At 36.5% G+C, this 12,433-nt stretch overlaps 1 protein-coding gene across 2 annotated transcripts in view; it reads left to right on the forward strand.

Annotated features, from left to right (window-relative positions):
• LOC306882485 (echinoderm microtubule-associated protein-like 4) overlaps positions 1–12,433 on the forward strand; it is a 97,576-nt gene that overhangs the window by 64,758 nt on the left and 20,385 nt on the right. For both annotated transcript variants that reach the window (XM_079437138.1, XM_079437137.1), the window contains exons 3-13: positions 658–790; positions 1,246–1,443; positions 4,662–4,799; positions 6,509–6,534; positions 7,167–7,199; positions 8,671–8,794; positions 9,128–9,277; positions 9,965–10,034; positions 11,028–11,138; positions 11,730–11,825; positions 12,114–12,248. In XM_079437138.1, the coding sequence (XP_079293264.1) occupies positions 658–790; positions 1,246–1,443; positions 4,662–4,799; positions 6,509–6,534; positions 7,167–7,199; positions 8,671–8,794; positions 9,128–9,277; positions 9,965–10,034; positions 11,028–11,138; positions 11,730–11,825; positions 12,114–12,248 (1,214 nt within the window). The remainder of the gene's footprint in view (positions 1–657; positions 791–1,245; positions 1,444–4,661; positions 4,800–6,508; positions 6,535–7,166; positions 7,200–8,670; positions 8,795–9,127; positions 9,278–9,964; positions 10,035–11,027; positions 11,139–11,729; positions 11,826–12,113; positions 12,249–12,433) is intronic.

Here is a 12,433-nt window from a genome sequence, read left to right on the forward strand (position 1 = left end):
AAAAAAAAAAGTATTTCCAACTCTTTATTCTCACAATTCTGAGAAAGTCACAGTTTAAAAAGTTGCAATTACCTTTTTCATTTTTTTATCCTGTGGCATAAACAAGCTTTCATACATTTAACATGAGATAATGCATTAGCTAGCATGAGCTAACAAAGAACGACATGTTTTACAGTATTTATAAGTTGTTCATTGTTTGTGAAGGAGTGTATTTGACATTTAAAAACTCTGAAACTTTGACCATGTTTAGCATGAGAATCCAACACTCTAAAAAATGCTGGGTTAAAAACACCCAGCGCTGGGTAAAATATTGACAAACCCAGCTATTGGGTTGTTTTGACCCAGCGTTTGGGTTAACAACCCAGTTGCTGGGTTTGTCCATATGTCACCCAGCACTGGGTTGTATTTAACCCAGAATTTTTTAGAGTGAACTCTGTAGCAGTGTAAATATGCCAGAATGCATGAAACAGCATTAGCCCCTCCCCCTAATATAAAAAAAGCTTATCCAATTGGAAAATTGTTCGAAATGTAAAAGTCAAAGGGTGTGGGAACCCTAATAGAAGGTCTGTGCAGTAAATTTGTTGCGGTGCTGAGATTTGAGTCATTGTTTTAAGGTATAAGAGGGAATAAAGCCGAAGCGCAATGTGTCTCCTGCAGGTCAGACCCCGCTGCGAGAGGCTTATTCAATGTCCTGTATCGCCAATGGCAGTTCCAGCGGCCGCAAATCTCACAGAGATAGCTCCACAGTGTCCATAGCCAGGAAAGAGACACTCTCCTCCGCCGCCAAGAGGTAATGCACACGCAACTGAAATATGCAAATGATCTCAAAGCCTCCTCTACACATTTTGGATGTCTCCCTTCTCTGACCCATTTCAGCTGTCCACTAATGAGCTGATGATTTGAAGCAGGTGTGTTAGATTAGGGAGACAATCACAATGAGTTGTAGTGGCAAACCTCCATGACTGGTTTGGGAAACACTGTGCTATACTCTTAATTAATTTTTAACAGACACACTTTTAAAATGTCCAGTCGTCTGGAAAAATGCTGTCAAAAATATTGACGACTCATCTTATGCTGACGTATTCAAATGTTGGTGCATTCAGATGTTCTCTGTTTAATATGTGATGTTCTTTCAGCCTGAAGAAATATATTCATCTGAATGACCTCACTGTTGAGATGCCCAGCTCTCCTCATCTTTTGTGTGTATCGGATCTTTGTCGGTTGACCTGCATGTTGTTTTTGCAGTGGTGGCGAGCGGAAAAAAGACAAGCCTCCGATGGAGGGGATCAAGGAGAAAGAGGAACCTCCACAGGCTAAAGATAAAACCCCCTCAGCGCCCAGCACCCCTCAGGCACCATCCCCCTCCAGCAACCCCCCCTCCCCTCATCCCCCACAGCCCCACAGACAGCTTTCGGAGAACAAGGGGTCAACCCTGGCCAAAAGGTTCCTCCCAACAGCCATGCAATTTCTGGCAGTGTTCGAGCAGCGTTTGGCAATCTGCTTGCTGCGGTTTCGCAACCTATTGACATAAAGCCATGGGGCAGGGCTGACATGCTTCCTCAATCAATATCAAGATCAATAGAGTGCAACAGTGACTAGCCGTTTTTTTTTTTATCTGTTTTGTTTCCGGAAGTATTTTTCCCATTCATTTTCTCCATAGGGATTTTGAAAAATGATTAAGTAAGCGTCTTGGACCAAACCAACCAACTCCAAGATGAATCACAATATTAAAATATTTGATTTAAAGAGGGAAAATACAGTTCTTCATGGTGAATGAAATAGTCCCATAAATTAATATAATTTATTTAATTAATAAAGCATTACAAATGTTATAAAATATCAAAAACAAAGTTACAGGACAAAATAATCACTTCACAATAAGTATTGAGAATAAAAACAACATAAATATATAAATGTATGTTTTAATTCTAAACACCGTTATTAAAAAGTGTGTGGTAAGTAAATATATTTAATGTTTTTAAAATAAGTCTCTTATGCTCACCAAATAAATAAATAATTATAAATACATAATTTATTTATTTAAATATTTTAAATTGTATTTTAAAAAGTAATATTGTGAAATGATATTACAATTAAAAATAACTATTTTATTTGATAATATATTAATTAATATATTAATATTAATTTAAAAAAAGGAATTAATTTTGTTGATGTTGATGGAATTTTCATTGTTCCCAACACAACTGCTGTATTTTAGTTATATAAATATGCACACACATAAATTTACTGGTATATTACTATCCTTGTGGGGACATTTGGTCCCCATAACCTGGTAAATACCAGGAACGCACACATTTTAAATATTCATATATATATATATATATATATATACAAACAAATATATAAGTGACTTTATAATGTAGGGAGAACAATTCACTTCCATCATTTGCAAATATTCATGATTTTTTTCAAAAGTGAATGCAATGCCTTTTATTGTGGAAAAAAGGAAGGTTTTACTTCCAGTACATAGTATGCATTGCTGTTTATATGAAGGAGCCACATGCATGTCACTAAGACTTGAAGAAACAACATCCATCAGTACTCATTATAAAAACCTCATTTCCAGGCTCTTAAATTAATTATATCTAAACAAATTATTGCTTTCTCATCATTTATCAGTACTTGTCCCTCATTCTATGCTAAATGTCCTGCTAGGATCAGGCTGACAGTGTAAGTCAGAATGTGTTATGCTCTGGATCACTCTGAGCGGTCCACCCAGAAGAGGAAAGTAATGGAAAGCAGATGTGATGTCCGCTCAGTGCTCAAACCCTTGGTTATTGCTTAATAATCTGCAGAGTGATCAGGCTTACACATTATCCCAGCCATACTTCAACACCACCTTCTAGTCTGTACTTAATAACCCAAGAGCCCGCCTGCTGAGCTATTCATATCGACTCTGCAAGCTGGCCCATCCAATTAGCTAAAGAGAAGTGGAAAACCAATTAGCTGTCTCCGTAATGTAATTTCACGGCCCGATCCATGCTTGTTAGACGATGCAACAAGAAGATTATTAGCCAGGATTTGGCCACAGTCACATTACTTAGAAAAGCCTCTGCAATCGATGAAGATTCCACTCAGCAAATACTTGAGCTTTCTTAGATCAGAGAAGCTGAAGTTGTGGTTGTTGTGGTTAGCACAATATGGTTTAGAAATCTTGCAGAGATTGTTTTGAGAAATGTACAGTTGGCAATACAGTGATGCCTCATGTGATGTCTATATTTTCTTGAAAAGAAGAACTCTTAGAAATAGAATGTGCAGCAAATGCAGATGCAGTAAATATAGGGATGGACATCGTTAGACCTGTATACCTCACAAGTGGCCCCATATGTAGAACTCAAGACAGTTTTTCACATGTGGAAGTATGTCCGCTCTGCCCCGGAGTACTGTCCATTCCCTTTCCTCCCATGTTTGGTGAGGTTGGAGGTACTTTGCTACAGCTCTGACCTATTTAATGGCCTTAAGCCCAAAGTATACTTCAGTTTTAGCGTGAACACTTTGCGTACAGCCGAACCCACAGCCTTTCAAAGTATACACCTTTTGATACCATGTGAGAACACAGACGCTCAAAACTTGCGCTCTAGAAAGTTTAATCCATGTCCAGTGTCATTTCTCTACAGAAGTTATGACCGACAACTGTCTTCATACTCATTTATGAAGTATGAATACACACGGATAGAAAATTCTAGCTGATGAAATGTACACGTAAAAACGTAAAAGTATACTTTGGGCTTTAATGTGTGTGTGTGTGTGTGTGTACATCTTTGAGTTTCTGGATCACTTCTACCAAAATTTCTTCCCGTGCTCCCCTGCCTTAGCCTCTATATTCTCCACTGAGGTCTATAGACTCGCTGGCTGCTAACCAGAAGGTTGTTGGTTCAAGCCCCAAAATGAGCAATCATTAATTAATTTTTTGCATAAAGGTCAGATTTTCCCAAAATTTTTGTTGCACTTCTCACAAAAAGAGCCTCCTTTTTAGTTCCCATAGCAAATTAATTTGGAAATTGGATCGGTGTAGAAGGGGGTGGTCCAGAAAACTGGTTTGTTTTTGGACTGTTAATGTTTTTTTCTTGTACACAGCTTCACGTGAGGATAACGCTCCTCTGTTTTCCCTTTCTAAACCTCTGATGAGTTTCCTTCTCTGCCTTCCATTAGCTTTGCTGTGTGGCGTCTTTTTCCCGAACGATCTCATGTAATTTACCACAGGACTGGGTTTCAAGTTTTTTAGCTCCCCTGTGTGTATTAACCATCGAGTGGATTATGCTTTGGCATATGCATGATCTTTTACCTGAGGGATGCATCTTTGACTTTCAAGAGGCATTGCTTGTTTTCTGGCTTCCAGTTAGAAAATTAACCAAAGAGGAGGAGAGGTTATTTGAGTTTGGAGGACCTGGACTGAGTTAGCATCTAGACTTTGCACTCCATCCTAAATAATATTGTCTGAACAAACCTGTGATTCATTTTAGTGGGTCAATGTAGATATATTTAGATTTAATGGACTGTTCTCCTCTAAGCTCACAATACCTCGCCTCTAAATTTTTAACTTCTCCCCTCAACTCGTTTTTCAGCTTTTCTGCCATCGCTTCCTTTTCGAATGAAATCCTTACATGTTTTTTCTTGTGTAATTTGCGTGTCGGCTGCAGGGGTAGCAGTGCGAAGCGTGGAGGAATAGAGCGTTCTCAGAGTAGCACGTGGGACAGCGGAGAGGAGAGCAGGAATAAGCTGGTGAAAGCAGCCTCCACCTCCAAACTGCTGTCCAAAGTGGTGAAGAATGCAGAGAAGTAAGTCTTAGGTTCTTTCTTTCCCCATTGCCCTACAAAGACTCATGCTGTGGACTCGAGTCCTCATATAAGGCCTCCAACTAAAGTACAAAAAATTCAGATTGATGGAAGTGTTTTTGAAAGTGCTTCAGGCTTTTAAAGTCATTTTTCTTGACTTGAAAAAGTGTTGCATAAGTAAAAATTCCAAGAAACTCACATGATTTATGAAGTTACACCAAAACTTGATACATTCCATGTTTCATTTATCTTGGTAACATGATTATGCTTTAGATATCAATATTTAGTGCAATACTTGCTGTTCATTTTACCTTAATTTTTGAATTAATTCCATGAAATTCATTCAATTTCAACACAGAATATGCAAAAAAGTCCAGATTCCATCCTAGTCTAGCCTTGTGTTATTGCAAGCAATCTAAGTTGTCTATGACCCTTGCCTCTTGCTTAAATATGCTGAAGAAAAAGTCTTCATGCACCCTAATATTGTCGTAAACCTGTATGATTTTCTTCTTTTTTTTCATGAAAACACACAAATGTATGGAAGCCCGTTTCCACCACTGAATAAAAAATACAAAAAAGGTTATTGTGAATTTTTATCTCACAATTCTGACTTTTTTTCACAGAATTGCGTGATATAAATTCACAATTGCAAGTTATAAAGTCAGAATTATGATTTATAAAGTCACAATTGCAAGATAAAAGCAATTCTGACTTTTTTTTTTTTTCTCGCAATTGCGAGTTTATATCGCACATTTCTGACTGTTTTTCTCGCAATTCTGACTTTTTTAACTCTCAGTCAGAGTTTATATCATGCAAATCTGAGAAAAAAAAGGCAGAATTGTGAGAAGTCGCAATTACCTTTTTTATTTTTTATTCAGTGGCGGAAACAGGCTTCCATAAAAATGAGAAATTACTGATAATGAAAGGGGATGGACACACGTTCCAAAAAATAACATAAAAGCAACATAAAAGTACCATAAATTGGGCAATACCACTTGTGCGCTATATTCCAAGTCTTCTGACAATAATGTCTGAAATTTGTGTGGTCATTAACTTATAATATTCCTCTCGCCATAACATAACTTACGATATGGTGCATTTGTGGTGCTTTTTATGTGATTTTGGTTAACACTTTACAATAGTTCCAGTTGTTAATATTAGTTAACTGCATGAGTTAACATAAACTAACAGTGCAATATACTTCTAAATCATTTATTAATCTTAGTTAATGTTAATTGTAGCATTTACTAATAAATTATTAAAATCAAAAGTTCTATATTATTTCTTGGACTAACATGAACTAACAGTGATTAATGAATAAATTAATGATAAAATTGAATAATTGTACTTAATTAACTAGCGTTGACAAAGCTTAATAAATACTGCAACAAAGGTATTGTTATTATTTATTATTAGTTAATATTAAGGACCTCATTGTAAGTGTTCTGTTATTTTCCCGCTAACTGTCATTGTATGGGAAAAAAACATGTCAGAGATTCTTTTTGTGTGTGTGTGTGTGTTCTGTGGGAAAAAGAAAGTCATATGATTTGGAAACATCATGAGAGTGAGCGAATGATGACAATAAAATAAATTTTCATTTTGGAACTGTTCCTTTAAGACATTCCTGTAGTTGAACAAACATGCCATTTTTGGAGCTCACTTTTTTGTCTCGTGTTAACAATATTTTGGTTCTCGTCCCATTTCCTCTTTAGACACCGAGATCCAGTCATCAGCCAAGGTAAAGTCTCATTTTGCCTTTATGTGATCTATTATGTTTCAACTTCATTTTTTCCTCATGTGTTCCTCTCATTTCCTGTATCACAGTGGTTCAAGCGAAACTGCTGCCTCGTGCAGACCTTCTGTGCACTTTAGAGCAATACAAATTCTCATTTACATGTCATTTGCACAGTATTATCTGTAAAAAACATTTCAGCTGTGCCCTTTAGCCAACTTGCATTTCATAAGTGTAAATGAAAGCTACAGTAGCACGATGCCACCTCTTAGTACTTGGCTTTGTCCCAGGGCAAGATTAGTGGTGACATCGAAAAATACTGTTAGCACGGGGCTCATGCCAGTGGTCACAGGCTAAGTGTGCCCTGGAATGACCTTATCCCGAATCTGGATTTAGCCCTGGGCTGAGAACAGTACGGGTGTGAGCATCTCTCGAGTCATTTTAATCTTGGCAAAGACGCACACAACCTGCATTCCTGTGTCTTGTGGTTCCTCATTTGTTCTTCCAGACTTTTCTAATGATCACACCCATCTTAAAAACTGTTGACAGGCCTCTCTTACCATGCATCAATAAAACTGTTCCTTGTCTGTCATTCTGTGTTTGTTTTTGAGAGATTATTATTTCTGTCCCATACCCAGCTAAAATGTCAACCCGTGAAAAAAACAGTCAAGGTAAGGCCTTCCTCTCTACAGGGCCGAAAACCGCCGAAAATGTTTTTTACCCCTCCCTTACCCGCTTCAGGCTTGTTATAAGCGTTTCTGGCACTAATCCCACTTTAATTCTCTTAACATGTTGATCGATCTGAAAGATCAATGCTCAGTCACTTCTTCCACTCTTCTTCTGTCTCTCTGCCGCTCTTGTTCCTCAAAATTTTAAATAACATTTCTGAGGGAATCAATAAAAAGTGGATTTCTTCCCAGCTTACAGGCAAGACGATAAACACACACGGCTCGCTGCTTCATTTCTTCTCACTATTCAGTTGGTCTAAATAGATGACTTATGGTTGTTTCACGACCAGTAACTCATTAACAGAGGAATGTGTTTGTCCTAAAATAAAGATACCAGAACAGCTTTACGGCTGAATCGCACTAAAGCTTTCAAGAACATATCTAGCTTATATTTCACTGCAAAATCAAAAAAAAAAAAAAAAAAGAGGAAGAAACAAGAGAGTGCATTTTGTAAAAAGAAATTCACATTCATTATAACTATCCATTGTAACAATATTTTTATGACAGCTAAGCTATTTTACCTTGATGCTAAATAGTCTCATTCTCATGATTGTGGTGTGGAGTATGTGGGGAATAATATTTTATTTATTCTACTGATTTATATATATATTTTTTACTTAATACCCATTGAAATGATGACAAAATGTGAAATATTTATTTATTTATTTAATTATTTTATAATAAATAAGATACATTTCATAAATTTTTTTTGTGGGGGAAAATATAATTATAATGAAAAATTAAAAAATTAAAATTCAGTCATCATTTACTCACTCTCATTTCATCCCAAATCTGATGCCTTACTTTCTGCTGTATATATATATATAAACATGCACACACAGACATTTCTCCAGTGATTCTGGAGACCAGAGGAAATACTTTTTTTTTCCCTGCCTCACTCTGTCCATTTTTTCACCTACTTGATGTTTCTGCTTTATACTTTTCATTATTAAATCACAGTTAAATTTGGGCATTGTCATTGCTCTGGCCCTTTTGCACGCTGCTCAAAGCTTCACTCTTGTTTTGCTTGGGTTCATGAATGAGTTCGAAGCATGAGCCTCTCTAACTCCATCGAAGAGCTTAATTTAGAAATGTTTTAGGAATGTGTAGTATTTAAAAACTTTAAGTAAGGAGCAATGCTAGAATCTAAATACATGCTATGTGGTTGTTAAATGTTGCTAAGATGAACAAACTCACACAGTCTGTTCTGAAAGACCATGTTCACTACCAAATTTCAGATAACTTGCTTCTTAAATTCAAGATATACTTCACACAAACAAACATGGGTTTTGTTTGAGAAATATATTTCATTCGCAGTAGTTACTAATTGCTTATTATTATTGATTCTTAATGATTAGTTACTATCTTCTAGTATTTTATTAGAATATATTTCTTTCATCAAATTTCTCCACAGAGGGAGAATATATTAAAATGTTCATGCGAGGACGACCCATCACGATGTTCATCCCATCAGACGTGGAGAACTACGACGATGTCCGCACCGAACTTCCCCCAGAGAGACTCAAACTGGAGTGGGTGTATCCTTTCTTGCATACAATGGTGAATTAAAATGCTTTACATACAGTAGGCAAAGTAAAGACATAAAAGTCAAATCATAGCATGACATTACATAAAAATAATGTGAAAATTTTATTTAAATACGGATTAGAACTTTTATGGCAAGAATATAATTTGCCAAATTTTATTTAATTTGTGTTAACCAGTATTTGCTGAGAAAAGCCACCATTCTGTGAATTAAATTCACAGAGATTAAAACATTGTGATGGACAAGTAAAGCATAAATTACATTCATTTTTGGTTTTTGGAATATTGTTGTTTTCCCCTGTATCCTCCTTGACTCAGACGGGCAGATATGGCTACAGGGGACGTGACTGCCGTGCAAATGTGTACTTGCTACCTACCGGGGAGATCGTATATTTCATCGCCTCGGTGGTTGTGCTCTTCAACTATGAGGAGAGGACACAGCGGCACTATTTAGGACACACTGACTGTGTCAAATGGTGAGACTGAAAACACATATCGTGTTATTGGGGCCATGCCGTTATCTATTGGTCTTATCATTCATCATATGGGATTTTGTCACTGACGGTGAATAAATAACCAACTCTCACTTAAAAAAAATTCATTCAAAGATGTTGCAGTTTTTCTTGGTGAATGGCTGCTATTGTGAATTCACGTTTAGTTTTGTCTTCCTGAGGCTGTGTAATCATAGGATGGAAATGACAGGAAAATGTCTTCTGTGGGCCCTGAGTTAAACAAATGAGCTGATGTTATTTACAAAATATGAAAAAAAAAAAAACCTTAACAGTGAGCATTGTTAGCAGTGATGTTGCTGAGCATGCCTGTTCCTGTGGCCTTGTGAATATTGGGTAACACTTTAGATTTAGGTATTGAGTAAGGTTAAGGGATCTAGAATATAGTCATGAATAAGGCATTAATATGTACTTTTTAAGTACTAATAAACAGCAAATATGCTATGTATGCTAATAATCAAGTTTCCTAATCTAAAGTATTAAAAATATGTATATAATGGAATTCATACTGGTCTCTAGTTTGCATTATATGGACAGGCCAGTGGAAATCCTCATTTGTTGCTTATATGCCTGATGACATATTAATGACAAAGCCATATTCACCTCAGGAGGACTTGAGCAGTGTTGATCAGTGAATGTCTGTTTCTCTTCTAGTCTTGCTGTTCACCCAGATAAAATCCGTATCGCCACAGGACAGATAGCAGGCGTGGATAAAGATGGCAGGGTGAGTTTTATCAGCGCAGCTACCATGATAAAGCACAAACTTGTGTTTGCCTTAATGTACACTACCGTTCAAAAGTTTGGGATCAAATGTTTAGATTTGACTGTTTTTAAATAAATCAATACTTTTATTTAGCAAGGATGTATTAAATTGAGCAAAGGTGCATTGTTACAAAAAACAATTGTATTACAAAATGATGCTCTTTTGAGCCTTCTAATTATCAGAGTATGCTGAAAAAAATAATTTGAAAAAATATTAGAAATAGAAAACCGATTTTAAATTGTAATAATATTTCACAATATTACAGTTTTTACTGTATTTTTTGATCAAATAAATGCCACCTTGGTGAGCATGAGAGACGTCTTTTAAAAACATTAAAAAATCATACTGATCCCAAATTGTTAAACAATCATGTAGTTTTGTCTCTCTGAGTATATAAGCTTTCAATCTTTTTTATAATCACCTTCTAACAATGGCAAATGATTTATACAACTTGATTGTTGTTCTGTATCTGTATTTCTGCACTGATAATCTTATAACTGCCGTGAATTAAAGTATGATACATTCTTCCATAATAGCTATTTCTCTCATTTAGTTTTGTCCTGTCAGTATAACTTGATTTTCTCATAACATTCATTTTTTTTCTCAGTTAAACTAATTCATTTTTAAATATTATGCTCCATCTTTTGACTTTATTTATGCAAAATAGGAGAACAGGTCTGGACTAACTGGCTAGTTTCTATTCCGCTTGAGCAAACAAAATTCAAGACAAACAGTATGTCTTGAAAGTGTATAAACAAGCACATCTACCTGCAGGTATTCAGAGGATCCCTAAAGAACTTGAAACACTGTAAAAACACTTCACAGAAGTTGTATTACTTGTGCTACTAATTTCTTCTTTCCCCAACAGTGATTTATCAATATAAGCTCTTTTGGGATGTTTACCTCATGAATTCCTGCTGTGATGTTTGAGATCTGTGTATTGTGATCCTGCAGCCGCTTCAGCCTCACGTGAGAGTTTGGGACTCCGTCAGTCTGTCCACGCTGCAGATCATCGGCCTCGGCACCTTTGAGAGAGGAGTTGGATCCCTCGCTTTCTCTAAAGCCGTAAGTCTAACATCAGCTATCTCATTTGAATTGATTTCATTATGTGTTTAACTAGCATTGCCTAACAACTATTTTATAATTGATAAACCTGGTGGTTTGTTTGTTTTTTCTCAATTATTCTAGTGTCTTACACTGCGCTCTTCCTGGATCTGGGTCACATTTGCATTTTTTTGTAACTGCAAATAATTCTAAGCTTGAAATCAGGATAAGCCATACAATAATATCATATCTGTGAAAATCGACTGAGAATTGAACAATATTTGTAATTTGGCTCAGAGGAAGATAGGAATTGTGTTGCCTTTGTGACCGTTTTTCTGGTGACTAATGGATAATACAAGACTTCTTCACCTTACAAATGGTGGAAAACCTCAAGTTTTTATGAACCTGGTTGTTTCGACATCAAACACTGCAATCTTTGGACTCTTTCAGTGACTCTATTTGAATTCAGTGCAAATATATTAGCATGGGGTGACCTGAAGAAACTGAAAGTGTTGTGATTGAGTGTTTGTTTGTAAACAGTAATTTCATCTGAAATGTTAGAGTATGGAGTTGTGATGCTCAAACTGTGTGTGTGTGTGTGTGTGTGTGTAGGACTCAGGCATTCATCTCAGTGTGATTGATGACTCTAATGAGCACATGCTCACTGTGTGGGACTGGCAGAAGAAATCAAAAATCGCTGAGATTAAGGTACGTGGACAATTCTTTGATTCTCTTGTCTCACATATCACCACTCCCTTCCTGTTTTACCATATCCCTTTCTTTGTTCCTTTCTTTTAGATTTCTTAGCCCTTATCTTGTTTCCTCCTTTCTTCTCAGTCCTTTTCATCGCGTTTCAGATGGCTTCCTTCTCGTCCTTATATGTTTTGCCATGTCTGTTCCATTTTGTACTTGTTTCCCTGCACATTCCTCCTTTGCTTCTTCTCATCTCTTTGTTCTTCATGTAATGATTTTGCCAATGTACTGTTTTTTTATTAGACAACCAATGAAGTGGTCTTAGTGGTGGAGTTTCACCCGACTGACGCCAATACCATTGTCACATGTGGGAAATCCCATATCTTCTTCTGGACCTGGAGCGGTTCCTCACTTGCCCGCAAACAAGGCATCTTTGGCGTAAGGACACCCGTGCTTCTATTTCTCATCGGGGAATTATAAAAAGTATTTCACCCAAAAATACAAATTTGCTGAAAATTGACTCATAAAAGATGTAGATGAATTAGTTTATTCGTCAAAATTTGTAAGAAATTTAGCATTACATCACTTGCTCACTAATGGATCCTCTGCAGTGAATGGGTGCC

The sequence above is a fragment of the Barbus barbus genome, assembly GCF_936440315.1.
Source record: "Barbus barbus genome assembly, chromosome: 16".
NCBI lineage: Eukaryota > Metazoa > Chordata > Actinopteri > Cypriniformes > Cyprinidae > Barbus > Barbus barbus.